Source organism: Aedes albopictus, chromosome 2, assembly GCF_035046485.1.
Source record: "Aedes albopictus strain Foshan chromosome 2, AalbF5, whole genome shotgun sequence".
NCBI lineage: Eukaryota > Metazoa > Arthropoda > Insecta > Diptera > Culicidae > Aedes > Aedes albopictus.
Window position 1 is genome coordinate 180,278,775 of NC_085137.1, and position 19,008 is coordinate 180,297,782.

The following is a 19,008-nucleotide window of genomic DNA, read 5'->3' on the forward strand; positions in this document are numbered from 1 at the left end:
GTACCATTTTTGACCGATTTCTGATACTCCCCTAATAGAATTTCCGAGTTATGATTTTCGTTCACACGAGAGTATAATTTCACACCGAAGATCTTCTTCACTCTCTTTCTGAAGTTATAACTATAACTGTATACATCCAAACTGGGACAAATTCTACCTCTCATTGCTCAGCATATCAACTTACCTTGTTGGCGAAAACGGTCACGATAAACTTCCCCGGTTGGAACGTATCAATCACGCGTGCAATCAAATCCCCATAGCTGGAGGATGCGACATTGCTTTCGAAGCTAACGTACGAGAAATCGGGCTCCGGAGTTATGTGGATCGTCATGTAGCATCCCTGTGGAAGATATGAAACAAAAGGAGATGACTAGTAAGAAAACATTGTTCTATAAAAACAGCAAATAGAGCAAAAGTACAAAAGAAAGGTGTTTTTGTTTAGTGAAACTTTCGCGGTGTGGAGAACAGTAACCAAACAAAGAGAAATTCCGATGAACAGTATACTGCCGTGAATCGCATATCAGTCCCATATTTGCTGGATTTCCTATGCAAATGGGACAAGTATGCGATTCACGGCAGTATATTGATCTATACCAGAAATACCGAATATCTTTAGTTGAAATTAGCATTGGCTTTCAGTCGGAAAATATACCAAGCTCATCAAAATTTAGGATGCTGGAGCAACTGTTGTGACGGAGAAATACACTAAACTCGCCATTCGTGGCGTGTACAACTTCGGAAACGACAAGCGGAGACGCCGCCAGTTTGAAAATAGCTAGTTAACTATGTTGCTGTTTTTGATCCAGCACTTCATCTCGACACAACCTTCAGAAGGACAAGGGTGACTCGTGATGTAGCACAAAATAGAAACGGCACGTGCTGAATTGCTTTTTTGGCGGTGCACAGTATACGCCACGTGGGAAAGTTTTAAGAACAGATACGGATAATATTATTCCATGGCGTCTGACTAGTGAATAAGGGCAAATGAGCGAAACAAAGCACACTAAAATGGGAAGCGACAACGAAAGCTCATGAATAGTTAAAGCGGTTAGGTAAATGGTATGTAGCTATATATATGTCTATTTTAACGAATGAGATGTAAGCATATTAAATTGCATTTGACTCTCTAAATCTAAGCATACATACAAAAAATGTGCAGAAAATAAACATTTCTTTTGTCGATCCTGGTGTATGTTCAAACATTCATGCAAACTCATGCCACTAATGATGTCTGTAACCAAGCTTGTAAGCGATTGTTTTCCATCTTTGATTGATTTCTTATGCATATGGGACAGTGTTTATAGGCACCATAGGTAATACCCTATCATTTGTTGGCATGAGATTGCAAGAACAAACAAAAATACATTCAGCATGGAGTGAAGAATCTTCTGCCTAGCTCTTCCACACATAATTCAAGTGAAGCTTTTGGTCGGCAAATTACTTAAATTGATTGGTTAAAAAACAAACGTTTACTACGAACCGAATACTAGCTTACCTCTTTATATTTTTTTCCACACTACATTCCAACGATCCAAACAAGTGTTTATTCCGGGGAGTTTGTAATGCAAATATAATACACCCCAGAAGATGTCGATACAAGGCACAGTTTACGTATGTAAGAATATACCGCAGAAAACACGGTCCAACACCAATGTAGTATAGGAAATAAGAGAAAGAGGTAAAGTGAGAATAAAAATGTAATTAATACTCAAGTAGATACATCTATGACCCGGCGACGGCGATAGAACATAAAGGCATAAATCTTATTTCACAAAATGGTTTTTCGATCTGTGTTAATAGCGACTGGCTATTACATATTTTTTACCAAATAGTTTATTTATTGGCTCGATCGTAGAATTACATATGAAGGATGCTCTAATTAGGGGAACTTACGTATTCTCAGCATTTTTGTTCTCTTCGTCATGGGTTTTTTTTAAACCTGTAGGTCTCAGAGTTGGCATCAAATCCTTCCCAACCAAGCTGAGCTATGCCCAAATTTCAGGCAATTCGGCCCACAAAAACCCCCTATGACGAAGAGAACAAACCTGCCGATAATACCCATCGTCACCCTATTGACGAAAATAAAATTCTCCGATTTATTTTCTGATTTTACCAGGTTTTTTAAGGATAAATATAAGACTAAGGGTCTGTTCCAATTGGAGAATTAAAATTAATTTTCACCTAAACTTGACAGTTCGATAATTATTTCCTTAGGACATTTCTAGTATGATTTTCAGAAGAAATAAGCTGAGCTCACGAAGAAGTTTTCAGTGAATTTCCTTGATTAAAATATTCCTCGTCTTAGTGTTCTGCGAGTAATTGCACAGTTGTTAAATGATAGCTTCCTTTACCAATGACCATATGGCATGTGTAAGCATAAATTGTGTGACAGACAAGAAGATACTCTATGACCAAGGAAGTCAAGAAAATGTCCATTACGAAAAGTTTCTGGATCGACCGGGAATCGAACCCATCATGCCTAATGCCCGCGCGTGCAATATTATTGAATTTATAGCAAAATGCAAGGCGGAATTCTGATAAAATTGTCTTTAACATATAATGTTTGAAAGAATTCCGGTTCCGTTCTCGGTCCCAGCCAAGCATCCTTTCCGGGTAAAAGATTTCCTCAACCTTCAGGATCTAGCCCGCAATGGAAACATAGAACCGAAAGAGAAGGTTTTTTGATTCGAAATTAAAACTAAGTGGTCAATTCCTGTAACTTCCGCTACAAACTCAAGCACAAGCCGTCGCTCTTAATCGCAGATTGAGAGAAATCACGTAGGTAATAAAAAAAAAGATTGATACTTACACTCTTGGAAACTCCATTCATGGAATATCCACATGGATCGAACAAGTAGTCGTCGATTACCATCCCGGGAATAAGCTTATGGATGCCCGATCTCTGTAACAACGATAAGAAATTAGTTAACTATACCTATGTTCGTTCAGACATCATAATTCCACTAGGTGTCCAATTACCTGCGTGGCCTCCAGGGCCGTGCGGCACACATCTTTGGTAAAGACAGCCATCACTTTCGGGTCCAGATCGGTCATCAGTATCTCGATGGTCTGATCCGGATCAGGTAACTGCAGAGATTCAATCAGATTCATCTTGGCCGACTGCGTTGTTTGCAGCTGCTGAGCATGACCGTTGTTGCTCATGTTATGATGATGATGATGGTTAATGTTGTGATTGTTGTTGTTGTTATTGGTAAAGTTGTTCAGCATTTGTTTGTTAGCGGAGCCCCCTCCCCCGCGGCTCAAAGTGTAGAGATGCCAGCAGTCACGATTAATCGCACCCAGACTATAGGCGCGTCCATCTTCGAAAAATGAATCCAGGAAGGCGACTTCCTCCTCGAACCCGCGATGGGGGGAGACCTGCATTTCCGGCCGCTTGAAGTTCTTGCGCGAGTAGAACAAATCCTCTATCTCGCCGTAGCCGGCAATCTCCGATGCGAGACGTAGCAGCGGTTCCAAACACTGCAGCGGCGTCGTGGTGCCGCACGTCTTCAGAATCCAACGGCGCTTCGATACGAACATGCTGCTTTCGCTGTTTTTATTTTTCGCGTTGACGATGAATGCGGCAAAAGTTTCCGATTGACGTCAGAACGGCGGGGAAACATGAAAAACAGATCAGGAAAATATATTGGAAAATGGTATAAAATTAGTGGCAGTGCTAAATGTGTCGGCCATAGAGTGAGGATGAAATGGGTTATGGAGTTGAGTGGATGCCAATCAAATGAGGCGCAATAAGGGTTTTAATTAGACGTTTACTTCAGCTGGATTACTAACTAAATCCACGTGCTCATCGATATTTTAAAAAGAAAATGATGATATCATTGAACGGTATGTGAATAGTTTTCACTGCATCGCACTGTAGAAAATACGCAGTTAATCAATATAAATTTTCTGATTTTTCTGACAAACCAATTCCGTTAGATGGGAAATTAATTATCCACATTTCTTTAACAACTAAATTAGATATTTCAAAAGTTAGATTCTTTGCAAAACCTTTGGTGAAATATTTTCTTGTTATATCCATTATTATCCATTAGAATATGACCGTAAAATTTCCAAGGATTCTGAAATCACCAATAGAAATTCTAGCAAGCATTCCTCCAGCAATCCCTGCTATAATTTATTCATGGATTTCTTTAGAAGTTGTGGTATTCCTAATTGGAAATCCTCTTGAGATTATTTTAGGAACTACTGGCAAAGATTTCTGTAGGGCTGTTAATAGGATTCTTCTTGACATTTCTAGACGAATCCTTCATGATTTTGTAAAGGGTTTCCAACGTAGTATCTGCACGGAATACTCCAGATATTCCTCAAGAGCAATAATTTGAGATCTTGCTGCTGAAAATGCTTGCGAAATCCTGAAGACATTCTAGTATGCGTTCCTGAAGGATACTTGATGTATTCCAAGAGGAAGTCCTAAAGAATTCCTTGAAGAAATCTCTGCAGGAATCATAGCAGGAATGTCTAAAAGAACTTTATGAACCCCAGGTGGAATCCGCAGAGGGATTCGAACAGAAATGGCGGGAAAAATCTTTATGGAATTCCTCGAGAAATGCGTAATGGGTTTTCGCTAGACATTTCTGCTAGGATTTCTCCAAGGATTCCTCCAAAAAAGACTCCAGCGATTCCTTTAGGGATTTCTGCAAGGATTCCTCTAGGAATTGCTCTCGGAATACTTCCAGATTTTATCAAGGCATCTCCCAGAAATACCTGTGACGATTCCTTCAGAAATTTCTACAAGGCTTCATCTAGGCTTTCTCTCGGAATACTCCCAGAAATTCTTGCTGGCATTCCTTCAGAATGTCCTACCATGATTTCCTCAAGCATTCTTGTTGGAATTTCACAAGCGTTTCCAGATGGTATTTCTGCGGAAATTGCTCTTAGGAGTCCTTCAGGAATTCCTGAAATATTTGTATGTAGTAGAAATGGGGCACGTTCGGTGTAGTACTAGATTTGCAGTAATAAGCTGAATTTTAGTATGGTGAGAAGGTCAATTCTCCGTTTCTGCAATAAAATGGTGCAAAAAGCGTGGGTACCGTAAACCGGGGTCAAATTGATCTTCGGGTCGAAATTGATCAGACGTTTTTCAGATAGGTTAAGCATTTTTAAATAGTTTCCTTTCAAGTATCGTGCTGTTGGGAATAGATACTTAACGATAATTCAATGGTAACTATTTAAAATATACTTTATCTAACGGAAAATCGTCTGATCAATTTCGACCCGGAGATCAATTTGACCCCGGTTTACGGTATTATGATTTCTTGCCTAATTTGATGCTGTTTGAGCAAAACTTTGGATAACTATGTTGTTTATGTTGCAAGAAATGAAAAAAACAACAACACTGTTATCCAAAGTTTTGCTCAAACAGCATCAAATTAGGCAAGGAATCATAATACCCACGCTTTTTGTACCATTTTATTACAAAAACGGAGAATTGACCTTCTCATCATACTAAAATTCAGCTCATTACTACAAATCTAGTACTTCACCGATCTGTTCTATTGCTTGAGGAATCCCAGTTCGACTTCATTGATGAGTTTTACGACAAATTTCTAGAGAAATTCCTGCAGCATTTCAACATAAATTCTCAAATGAATCTGAAGGGGATTTCAAGTAAATTACGAAGAAGTATTCCTAGAGTTATGAAGAAATCCCTGCATAAAATCTTTGGGTGAATTTTTGGAAAAATCCATAGAAAAGTTACAGCAAGGCTTGCTGAATCAAAATCAATTTGAGGAACCCCAGCAAGAATTTCCTGCAGTAATCTCAGAAGAATTCTTGGATGATTCCCTAGAGGGATTCCTGGAGGATCTTTGGGAAAACTTTTGGAGGAACCACACGAGGAATACCAGGAGGAAACCCAAGAGGTATTCTTGGGGAAATTATAAGAGAAATGTGTGGAGGATTTTTTTGAGAAGTGCCTGTAGAAATCACAGAAGGAAATTCTGAAAGAATTTTAGTGGATTTTTCTAGAGGAATTCCTGTAAGAACTCTCAGTAAAAACTTCTTGTAAGAAATTCGCGGAGAGATGCCAAATGACATCTTTTGAAAAAGCTTTGGAGACATTCTTTTTGAATTCTTCCACAAATGCCTGATGGAAGTTATCTCAAAATGCTTGCTGAGATTGCTCCAGAGGTTTCTCCAAGGACTCCAATACAAATCCATCTTGATATTTCTTCAAAGATGCCTATAAAATTTCCTCTTGTGATTTCTTCAGAGATTTCTGTCATGATTTAATCAGGAATATCTTTGGAATACCAGCAGAAATTTCTGCTAGGTTTTTTTTAGATATTTTTGCTAAGATTTCTTCAAAGATTCTTGCTGGGATTTCTCTAACAATTTTGGCTAGGATTTCTTCAGTAATTGCTCTTAGGAGTCCTTCAAGTATTCTTGAATGATTCCCTGCAGGAATTGCCTGAGGAATCCCAGCAAGACTTCCCGATGGATTCCACCAGAAACTCTGAAAGAATTTCAGCAGCATTTCTGGAACAATCCCAGCCAAAATTCTTGATAGAGTTTCAAGTACATGTCCAGCAGAAATTTATGGGTAAATTCTATTTTTTTTTCAGGAGAAATCCTTGTAGAAATCCAGTAGAAAGTCTTGAAGGAATACCTGAATAAATCACAGCAGGATTTTTGTAGAAATTTTAGCTGTAACTGCATGAATAAGTCCGGCAATAATTTCTGAAAGTTCAAGAATCACACCAGGCATACCTCTGTAATTCATTCCATAATTCCTCCAGGGTTTGTGGTGGTGTCTAACCAGGACTTTTTTTATGCAGGCTTTGCTCCACTTGGAACGTTGTTCCAGTAAAAAAAGGCGAAGGAGCTGAATTTCATCACGTAGAATAACTTTGTAAAACGCACGAAATTTCCCACAAATCTCTTGGGAAATTTATAACAAGATACATGACCCTTAAAAATTGATCATATAAGGTAATGGTTTTTTTTTGCAAATTTTCAAACAATATTTTTTTCTATAACTTTGCAGAAAACACCAATGCTCCACATTTATGAAAAAAGTAAATTCTATTGCACTTTTAAGTATTAAGTACAGAGATAAAAAATCCAAAACAAAAAGTATAGTATGTAGTTTTTCTAAGACACCATATCGCATAAGCGAATGGGGCACGTTCGGTGTAGTATTAGATTTGTTGTAATGAGCTGAATTTTAGTATGGTGAGAAGGTCAATTCTCCGTTTCTGCAATGAAATGGTGCCAAAATCGAGGGTATTATGATTCCTTACCTAATTTGATGCTGTTTGAGCAAAACTTTGGATAACTATGTTGTTTATGTTGCAAGAAATGGATAAAACAACAACACTGTTGCCCAAAATTTTGCTCAAACAGCATCAAATTAGGCAAGGAATCATAATACCTACGCTTTTTGCACCGTTTCATTGCAGAAACGGAGAATTGACCTTCTCACCATACTGAAATTCAGCTCATTACTACAAATCTAGTACTTCACCGATCTGTCCTATAGTCTAGTATATCTCTAAACTTGACAACATTGAGAAGATTCGATAGAAGAACCGACATGAAAAGACCAAATCAGCTGCAATGTAAACCGTCCTGCATATTTCCAACCCCTTACAACTAGAATACAGCATTTTTCGAACTCGACATACCATACCATGTTAATGTTTAGAAATAGACTTTTGCTCTATTTTAGGCAAAATTGTTCATTTTATTTATCTTATTCTTCGTTGATCGAAACATTGAGTTGGGGCAATTTTATCAATGGGAACAACAGGATGCCCTACAAGATGAATTTAAAAGGTTGATGTTGAAGATACATAATACAGAACAGAAAATTATCCTGTTCCGTCATTAATCAATTATTAAGCTCATCAGGTAGCACTAAGTAGCACAAGTTTAACCACAGCACAGCACACTTCGACTCCTGTTCGCTATTATCATCATTCTTTGGCCGGATTTGAACGGTGAACGTTTATGACACAATGGCGCCCGACCCACCCACAAAAGGCTCATTATGCTTAGTCTTTATGTATAGGGCGATACCTGTAGCTCAGTCAGATGGAGTATTCGGTAAATAATTGAACTTTCTTCCATCAGGTTCAGTTACTCTTAGCCAAGGTTGCCCAACGGTGTGGATGAGGCTTCTTTAATGGGTTGAAAGATACGAATACTTTCCGTAACATGTGGCACAAATTGATTAATTCGGTGAACAACTTAGATGTTCTGAGATCTAAGATTTGTGATATACTTACCTAAAGTGGAAGTTGTGGATTTGATTAACTCACGCACTCATTGAAATTAATCGAATCGATGCTCGGGGATATACAAGGTCTTAGAATAAAACCAATCCCTTCTTAAATGTAATCAACAGTAAATACTTATGAGACATGTTTAGTACCTTGGATTCTTCAAGGCAACTGTGTACTGTAAGAATGCTGTAAGTGAGGACCAGCATATTAGTAGACTTTTTTATTCGACTGATGATAATGTAGTTTTCAGCCAGTTTTCGGGACAAATCCCGTTCTAACCACTTGATCGGGTTATCACCACACAGTCGTATTTAAGGTCAGAATCCTACCAACACCAAGCAGAACACGTGCTTGATCTGTGCTGGGCTTCCACTGAAAGGTTATCAACGCTTCTCATGTCAAGGATGCTCCAGTTGTTACGCCGCGTACAAACCCGGTTGGTGACCACCATTGCCACCACCGGCCGTCGCCAGTCAATGAGCGAGCAATCGTCATCCCTAATGGCTTATCAACGCGGTTGTAGATCTGAGTAATGCCGCGCCACGCGGTAGACAAGCCGATCATACATACATAGGCTTATCGTGCGGATTATCAAGCGTTTCGACTTTCGTACATATGTATGTGGAAGAGAATTCCATCTCGACTACTTATTTCGGGACCGGGAAGACATAACAACAATAAGGCTAAATTGGACGTTCGGTTCCTTATCTTTCCATAACCTACCCTTGCTGCGAGATTTCAAAGGTCGCGATTCATTGTTGGCGACGCTGAGAATCCCAGTCGGACAATTTGGTTAATGATGGTCCAATGAACTCTAGTAGAAAGTCCGTTCCGCATTTAAGGTTAACCTCAGTCAAGGTAAACTTGCCAATAGAATTATATAATAGAGTTAACTCTCCAACGCCCAGTGTCACCTCTAGGTGACACCTGTTTTGTTTTGATTGTTCAAAATCGAATCCTTGATCAAATCTTTTGAAACTGGTTTTAAATGAAAGCTATACTAGTATATTTTGATTTTTGGTGGAAGTGGTCCAGGTCAATCTGGAGTGACCACCGGGAATCGACTACAAGCAGAATAAGGCAATTTTCTATAACCTGTCATAACACAAAGACGAAATAACATTATGATTCAAACTAAACGTAATTTATATTGGCTTCAGATGTGCTTCAATTTTATCTGGTGTAGTTGAAAGTTTTTTACAGTATGTTCTCAATAATCCGATTTTGTCAGTTTTGGAAAATTTTCGTTAATTAAATTTACTGAGCAAAATATTTAAACTGATTCAAAGTATTAACTGCAGGAAGCGATGCACATTGAATGTGGGATGTATAGAAAAATCATAAATAGCCACTGCTGCAATGGTTCTGGTACCTGGAACCGATTCCTGGAGCCCCCAAATAGTACCTAACGTGTTTTCGGTCAAACAGCAGTGATTATACTCAATTGTTAAGTGCAAAAAAACCAAAACAATTTTATTTCGTTGCTAATTAGCTAGCACAGTGCAAAAATACACCATGGACCAGCCATGGAAAATTTTTTTCTTTTCAAAACTTCAATCGGATTAGCGAACCGGTTTTCCTTATAACTTTTTTTGGTCCTATGTTTAATTGTTCATTAAAATAAATTATGTATCTCTAACGGTTATCAAGCGGTACAGCAAAATTATTTTACTCGTTCACTATTTATTATTTTGATGAACCGATTCCCAAAATAATGTTTTCTTGTCAAATGGGCATCCATTATCGTAATACGCAAAATATCACCATAATACTACTGGGATAAAATTCTTGATTTTACCAGTTAAAAAATGAACCGTTTTAGCGAACCGGTTTTTGAAATCACTAATTTTATTATTTTTCTGGAAGGTCTGCCATGAAAAGTGATAAAACTTCAACTATCGTCAAGCGAGATAATTTAAATATTTTCACCGGTTCAGAAACGAATCAGTTAAACGAACCGGTTCAACAAATAATAAGGGGATTCACTAAACAGTGTAAACTGATTAAACTGATTAAACGTCGCGATCACCAAGGCAATCTTCGATTATTTCATTCGCAAAATCATGAAACATTTCAAATAAGCAGAAAATCATGGCTTACGCAGCAAATTAATCTGTTTAGTGAGTCCCCCTAATGTATTCCCCACTCTTTTATCATCATAATATGTAGAACATCAGCATAATACCAGTTTCACGAAATTATTGATTTTACCGGTTCAAAAGTGAACCGGTTGAGAAAACCGGTTCACACAAACATATATTTTATACAAGTGTTCAATCTCCCATGAGAATAAATTATAAAAACTGAACGATTCCTAATCAGGACAATAAAATATTTTTACCGGTTCAAAAGTGAACCGGTAAAATGAACCGGTTCGGTGAAATGAACATTTCTATTGTATGATTCACCTCCCAATCAAAAAAATCTGGTTTCTCCATTGGTTCCTTTTTGGGCGTTGGAGGGTTAAAGTGTTAAACTTAAGCTTCTTTCGTTTTCTGTAGCACCATGTGGTACTAATTAAATCAGGAAATATTTTTGGGATCATGGAATTCAAAAGTTCATGAAATGTATTATCATAAAGAGGAATACCAGAATGGGATGTTCGAAACGGTACAATTACAAACGTCAATACAAGATGAATCTATTAGAGATTTCAAACGCCGATGGCGTATCATAACCTATCATTTTGCCTATTCAACTAACCTAAAACATGGATTTATGGAGATTTCAGGAGCAAAATCAAATTGGAAATGGGTGAAAAATCTATTATCACAGCAAAACAGACGTAAACACTCTGCATGTCACTGTTGTAATCGATGAGATCCTGGTTGGTGCGATTGACCGTGAAACAAATCGTGGATTGCTGTGGCAACCCATTACCATGGAGCACCTAAATGACTTCGAACTGGCTGATGACGTTGCTCTCCTAGCTCAACGGCGCTCTGATATGCAGAGCAAGCTCGATGATCTTGCCAATCGCTCCTCAGCGGCAGGTCTTACCATCAACGTCAACAAGACCAAATCGTTGGATGTAAACACGGTCAACCCTTCCAGCTTTACGGTAGCTGAGCAATCAGTGGAGAATGTTGAAACCTTCCAATATTTTGGTAGCCAAATGGCGGCCGATGGCGGCACCAAGATCGACATAGGTGCACGGATCAAGAAGGCGAGGGCTGCTTTTGCGAGTTTAAGAAATGTATGGAAAAACAAACAGATTAGTCGACGCACCAAAATCCGAATTTTCAACTCGAACGTGAAATCTGTGCTGCTATACGCCAGTGAAACATGGTGTGTATCAGTGGAGAACACTCAACGGCTGCAGGTCTTCATCAATACATGCCTGCATGCCTGCCTCACAATTGTATCTCCAACGTGGAGCTCCACCGTCGATGTCATCAAAAGCCGATAGCGACAGAAATTCGGGAGCGAAAGTGGAGGTGGGTCGGCCACACTCTACGCAGGGGCGGAAACGAAATCTGCAAACAAGCGTTAGACTGGAACCCAGCAGGACATCGCAGCAGAGGCAGACCCAGAGGCTCATGGCGGCGCAGCCTCAATAACGAAATCAAGCAAGTCGACATAAATTTGACCTGGCCACAGGTCAAGGCGATGGCTGGCAATCGCCCAGGATGGAAATCTTTCAATTCGGCCCTCTGCACCACCGTGGATGCCCAGGACTGAAAGTAAGTAAGTATGTCACTGTTGCTAACTAACTGGAGTTGCTAGGCTAACTAGGGACCCCTCGTTTCGTGGCCTTGTTGTTTGCATTTCGGACTTATTACAAATTCTTCAGCTTGTCATGGGTGATTTGATTTAACCCTTTGGTAGAAGTGGCGAAATAATCCGGTTCCAAAGGGTTAAATCAACATCTGGGGTTCGCGTGCGTGGGAAAGAAGTGTGTTGATTTATGCCTTGATAACGGCACGTTTTCACCTCTTCAGGAGATCCTTCTGGGATTCTACAGGAATTACACCCGGGATTCCCCCAAGAAATTCTTCACGTTTTCAGGATTCCCAAGGAGTTTTTGATGAGATTCTTGCGGAAGTTTTTTCAGGATTTCTTCAAAATCTACTTCTAATATTCCTAAAAGGTTCCATCTGAGATTTCTCCGGGAATTGCTGTTGAAAATTGCTGGAGTATTTTCTCAAAGAAATGTTGTTGAAACTTCATGAGGAACGCCAAAACTAAAAAGTATAAGAAGAATTTCTCAAAATACTCCCTAATATACTCTTTGAGGATGTTTATTGGAAACATCTGAAAGAATTCCAGAATAATCTGCAGGAATTCCAAACGTAACTCTTGGGGGAAACCAAAAAAGAGTTCCTAGATGAATCATGGAAAGAGTTCCAGAAGAAATTCTGGAAGCAGCTTCTGAAAGAATTCCAGAAGAATTCCCGGAAGAATGCCGGCGTGAGTTTCCAAGGGAATCTCGGAAGAAGTTCCCGACAGAACCCACGAAGGAGGTCCTGAAGAAATTGTGGAAGCAATTCCTGACATAAGCCCATAAGAAATTCCCGGAATGTTTGTAGCAATCCCAGAGGTAGTTACTGAAAGAATCCCGGAAGGAGCTCCTGCATAAATCCCGGAGAAGTGATTGGAGGAATACTAAGAGAAGTTCTTGTAGGATTCCTGGAATGAATTCAGAAAGAATTCCTGAATAAAACTCAGATGGAACTCCGGGGGGAATCTGGCATGAAATTCTAGGAAGGAATCTCAGACGGAATTTTAGAAGGAGTTTTTGTAGGAATCTTGGAAGAAATTCCTGAAGCAATCCTCCAGAGAACTCCTGGAAGAATTCCGGAAGAAATGCTGGGTGAAATTGCTGGAATTCTCAGACATATTCTTAAGATATTTCTTAAGTGCCCTATAATACTCATCGAACACAGATTTAACGATTAGTTTCGGCGTTTGTTTCAGGCGTTCGCATCGGTTTTGTTCAAATTTGATATTTGCGCCCTACCGCCATCTAGAGGATCAAACACAGTCGTTTTAACATTGGGCGAAAGTGCTTCCGTGGCTAAGTTTTGAAACGAAAAGTGTTCGAGGTATTGCATCTGTTTGTATGTACTATGTATTATAGTTATTTTTCTTACTTCCAAGCTTATTTATTTCGAAAATTTGAGAAGTAAAGTAGTGTTATTGTTTTTTTTTACTAGTATGTTCAGTGTGCCAGTTATGGCTATATTACCTCAAATTCGCCATAGTTGATTTTAGACGATGCAAATCAACAAAAAAAATGTGAACAAAAGATCACGTTCACAAAAGATGATTACACTCATTCAAACTTCACAATTTGCTCGAATTATTATAGAAATGGATCATTTTTATTAAAATATCGGCTTCCTTGCACCCTATTTTGCCATAGTGTACCAGTTATGGCTAGTCATATAAGAAAAGCTTGTACATAGGAAGTGGAACCGCATCTTTTTACGAGCTATTAGAGTAATTATTAGTTTGCTGTCATTCCAACTCTCTTGTTTGTTGTTTTAAACACTGGTTCTGACACAAAGTAGGAAGATGGGTATACACAAAACTATTCAGCTCGGTATAACAGGACAATACAAAAATAAAGCCGCTGATGGCTTAGCATACGACCGTATGGATTTTTTTTTTTCGAATTTCAGTTAGCTGTAGTACAATTCCTGGTACGATCACCTCATATATTTGAACACACTGGATACGGGAGCATCTATCCAGTTATTGTCCTGATACATCAATTAACACCTCGGTAGAACAAGTGCCAACAGCTAGCACTCGATAACTCCATTACGAACGACAAAAAATCGATTCCCATTTGTCCAGACAATACAGTGCAGTGATGCAGGCAAGTGCACGTATCCATAATGTTCCGACTCAAGGTCAGTAGGACTGAAATGATTGCCCATTGCTTATTCCAGGCGTATTGAAATGTAATAGCTGAATGTGCATCGCAGGCATTGCGCGAGATTGCACATCCAACGGCCGAGAACAATGTAAACCAATTTCGTTCTGACTAGCGCGTTACTCAATCGGCATCGAAACTGCTGTTCGGAGAAAATACAGACAGTTGGACTTAGATTGGTAGATTAATAATGTGGTGTTGGTTTTATCAATTGCTCAGAATATTCGAATAGTTTTTCGTATTTACCAGTCGAGCACTCGACAATGAAGAAGTCTGTAAGTCGCAGACGAAATACGTAGGTCTAACTGTCCGAAGATAAGCAAAGTAGTGAAATTAAAAGGAATTTGCTCGTCCTTTTATACGTTTTCTTTAAAAGTTTTGCAAGTTTTGCAAATTTGACTCAACCAAAACGGTTTTCATCCTTTTTGATCATATTCTAGCGAAGAAGCGAAAAAAATCTAACGTTCATGTAACCGACGGCCTTGTTCCAGCTAGGACTACCATTTGCTACCCGGGTAGACGAGAATATCTAAATCATATCTCAAATCGAATATTTTTGCTGTCCTAGCTCGATGTGATTTTGATGAGTTATTCAAAAATCTAATGAATATCGCACGAATAGCTAAAAGTGATATGATATCAGTTTTTGTTCTTGTCGAAATAGCTGAACATTTCTACATAAGAACAAGTTTAGCTCTTTTGCACGAAATGGAACACATACACCCATAGAGATGGCTCAATGTTAGTGAAATGTGAAAAGGGGCACATTTCTGAGCTGTGGAAACAAAGAATCGCAAGCTCTTATGCCCATGTTATTTACAACAGCGAGCTACAGTAAACATCGCCGCCTGTAAATCCTAAGGTCGTAGGTTCGATTTTTGATGCTGACATTCTTTTTATTTTATTTTTTCTAGAAAAAAGCGACAAATCTTGTCTGCTATGGTTTTGATCTTGTAATATCTTAACGAGCTATTATTGAGTAGTTTACCATATTAGATTTTGCTATTATTTCTGATCTTGTACCTCTTATATCAATCAAACCAATATCAGTTTTTGCTCTTCAGTAATTCAACCAATAATAACTGAATATGCTATTCATCAATTTTTTCCACCTACTAGGGTAGATATAGAAAATCAGAATATTTCATGTATTTTCTGAAAAAGAAGTAAATCGGATTTGTTAAGAAGTTTTTGTCAAAATGAATCTAAAATCAGGCTAAATCAAACCGGATGGTAACCCTAATATTAGCGAGAAGTATCCAATAAGTATGAAATGATGAAATGATGATAGTAACACTTTTCATAAGGTCTGGACATCTACCAGACTAAGCAAAGTTAGCATAATGATGCAACAGTTGTGTATAATTGAAATCAATAGTTCCTGACACTGATTTTTTAAGATTTCCATAGATTCCTAGGTTTTTTAGCGATCATACTTTGAGAATTTTCAACTCAAAACATTCCATGACATTTAAAACACTGAAAAATGCCTTCTGAGCTGTGTTGAAAGAAATCAAATGTAACGACTCTTTGTCTGTGACTCGCGAGTGTTTCAAGCTTCAATCACACAAATCCATTAGTTGGATTGAGTAAATGTATAACATCCGAGTGCAATCAAGTCTAAAACTGCCAATTAGGTAGGTATAGGCTGCATGTTTCCAGAATGATTCAACTGGGAAACAATCATTCCACGTCGCGTATTGATTACTGTTTCTATTCCACATAAGTACATATAGCTACGATTCAGTTAATAGCTCCCGATAGTGTTATCAGGATTATGCAATAGTTAACCCCTAGTCAATCCTATACGCGAGCGAAATCCTGATAAGCTGCAAGCTGAATGAAGCCAAGAGTAGCAATTCTCCAAAGAAAGAGTTTCCTCCGTAGTCTAAAGAGGACACTCGATCCGACAATGAAATTGGTGTCTCTCAAGATTAGCGAAAATCCACAGGTCAACGAAACATTATCTAACAGAAAATTGCACACAAAGTGAAACCTGGTGCACTACTTGATCTGTTAGCTAGCCAGTCCATATAGCCACTGGTAGCGTGCGGCAGGATTTGGTTTTGCCTGTCGACGGTGTTATTTTCAGATAATAACAAATGCCGTCGTGCCGTCGTCATCCCTTTGCCGTCATCGTCTGTGCAAAATTTGCTTTGCTTTTGGACCGGCAGGCAGTGTTTATGTTTAGCTTTATAGAATGATGGTTTGCTAAAATGTTTATTTTTAGTCGGAAACGGGAAAATTTTCCCAGCCACGCCACTCAGAATGCCGGCAGACGCTGGGTGTGTAGACGGCTGAAGGAACAGCTGATTTTCGGCGCGATGACGCTGAGTTATTTTGAAACATCACTGTTTTGTATCGAATTGTGAGCGATGATCTTCACATCAAGATACCATGGATACCTAAGGCCATACGAAATTGATAATTCAGCATAAAGTGATATCGCAAAAAGGGCTGTAGGATTTTATTCTTCTCGTTAGTAGCTTGCATCATCTAGATGTCAAACTACAAAGCATATTCAAATATAGGTTGTTTGTTGCTAAAAATAAAGCTTGTGTAAATATATAGAGTAAAATGATAAGTAACTTACATGAGTAACAACTGTTGTTAATGTGTCTGACAATGCCTAGAATTCGTTTTAAATAATTTCACGTGTGAAACTGTATAGGTAATTCCAATACCCTTACTACCAGGCTTGTCCGCACTGAGCGCATGAAAATTCTGCTCTTTTGATTTACACCACCAAAACCATTGTATTTATGTAATCTTTCTATCTTACTTGATAGAAGGATGTTTGAATATCCAAAATGTCATTTCAAACTGTCAAAAAATCGCACCGCAGTGCCGCACTGAGCGTGCAAAGAGAAAATCACTGGGGTGAATTCACCCGGGTGAAATTCTCTTTGCGCGCACAGTGTGGCACTGCGGTGCAATTTTTTGACAGTTCCAAATGACATTTAGAATATTTCAACATCCTTCTATCAGATAAGGTACACGGAACCGCCAAACTACCCAAAATTGAGTTCTTTTGACGCAATCCCATAGTTCGGCCCAATAAGCCAAATTTGAGTAAATCGATTAAACTCACACTAGGTAAATTGCCTTCACCTCCAGCAAAAACATTTACTTAAGAGTAGGTAAATTCAACCCAAGACCCCCCCCTCATTCAACCCAAATTTGAGTAAACCTGCATTTACCCAAAATTGGCTTATTGGGCTCAAGGACCCCCGTTGGGTAGATGCATCTCTGTTTGTTTTTGACAACATCGGTGAGGAAAAGAGGGAAAACAACCTAATTTTAGGTAACTAGTTTATCCGATATACTCAGCTTTGAGTAAAATCGACCCAAAAATTAGGTAGTTTGATTTCTCCGTGTAGGAAGATTGCATTGATACGATGGTTTTGGTGGTGAAAATCAAAAGAGCAGAATTTTCATGCGCTGAGTGCGGACAAGCCTGCTTACTACGAAAATAGCTACTATTGATCACAAACAATTTCATTGCTTGGTTAAACCCATTTAATCAGGTGATGCGTTACAGGAAAACTAGGAATCTAAAACAAACTTGCAAGGCCTGTGGCACAAAGAAATTTTCACACATTTCCACACCTGTTTATGTCGGTTAAGGATGTGGATTAAATTTAATTTCAATTCGTATTCTTCTTCGTTATTGTATCTCAATTGAGACATAGCAGAGCCGTTTTTAAGCTTACCGTTATTCCGATCAGTACTCAGGAAGTTTGTAAAGGGAGGAATTAGACGGGAGGTCAAAGTCAGCGATTTTCTTCGAGAATGCCAATTGATATCTTGTATATCAATTGTGTATTTTTTCAGGTTTTAAAATTTTACTTTCCTAAATCGTTTAACAAACGCTGTGGTAGTTTTTCAAAGAACGTCGAAAAAATGTGAGACGTAAATATTATCTACCGATCCGGGAATCATATCTATTCGGTTTAGCAAGGTCTTTCTTTGTAGCTCGCAGGTTTACGCTGCGCTGCGGATGATCCCAATTGGTTATTGGGAAAAAAATATTCCGCTCCTAGTCGTGAAGAGCAATGAGTAAAACATGGAGCAATTATAAAAATGACACATGATATTGTTAGTCAGTCGTTGACGTCATTCAGCTTAGCTTAGCTGACTGTACGAACAACGTACAGTACATATCAATGTTTGCTCCTACGTGACTGATTTGAACTTGAGGTTTGGAAAGCTTCAGTTTTTCTCAAAGTACAATTTTAGCAGCTCATACTGCTAAACTAAGGAATACCTTCAGAAAATATAGAAAGTGTGCCTCTGCAAATTCACAATCATCACGGGAATCCCGTGATGTTTGATAGTGGGAAAGGATAAGGAATGTGGGAGCCGTCTTTGATCGGCAATCCGTGGATGGGAAACATGGCCAGTGTTTAATGCGAAATGACGTTGCGATACTCGCCCCAAACAGAGCATTGCTCTCAATATAATATAAAGGTTCACACAAAACACTGCAAGTAGGTATTAGTCATCAGTAGGTCGGCTCCAGAGGCACGTTCTTCGTATTAGTCATACTGAAGTGTACACTAATGCGTCGCCTTTTGACATAAGATCAGACTTTACTCTCATTGAAAGTGCAACTGTTTGATAATGTCAATCCGTGAGATCAATTATGATTTTCAATAATCTCAACGTACCTACATATGTACAGATAAGTAAATTATTGATAAAATTAAGAAAAAAATCCACAGCTCAATAGGACACAATCAGAAAGTACTAGATTTGTAGTAATGAGCTGAATTTTTGTATGGTGAGAAGGTGAATTCTCCGTTTCTGCAAGGAAATGGTGCAAAAAGCGTGGGTATTATGATTCATTGCCTTATTTGATGCTGTTTCAGCAAAACT

General features: G+C 38.7%; 1 protein-coding gene across 2 annotated transcripts in view; it reads right to left on the reverse strand.

Moving 5' to 3' along the window:
- LOC109419602 (S-adenosylmethionine decarboxylase proenzyme) overlaps positions 1–19,008 on the reverse strand; it is a 44,624-nt gene that overhangs the window by 2,937 nt on the left and 22,679 nt on the right. Inside the window, exons 3-6 of one of the 2 annotated variants that reach the window (XM_019693833.3) lie at positions 2,980–3,550; positions 2,810–2,902; positions 1,496–1,516; positions 185–340 (exon numbers count right to left, since the gene is read on the reverse strand). In XM_019693833.3, the coding sequence (XP_019549378.2) occupies positions 185–340; positions 1,496–1,516; positions 2,810–2,902; positions 2,980–3,550 (841 nt within the window). The remainder of the gene's footprint in view (positions 1–184; positions 341–1,495; positions 1,517–2,809; positions 2,903–2,979; positions 3,551–19,008) is intronic. The other variant, XM_019693834.3, reaches the window with a different exon arrangement.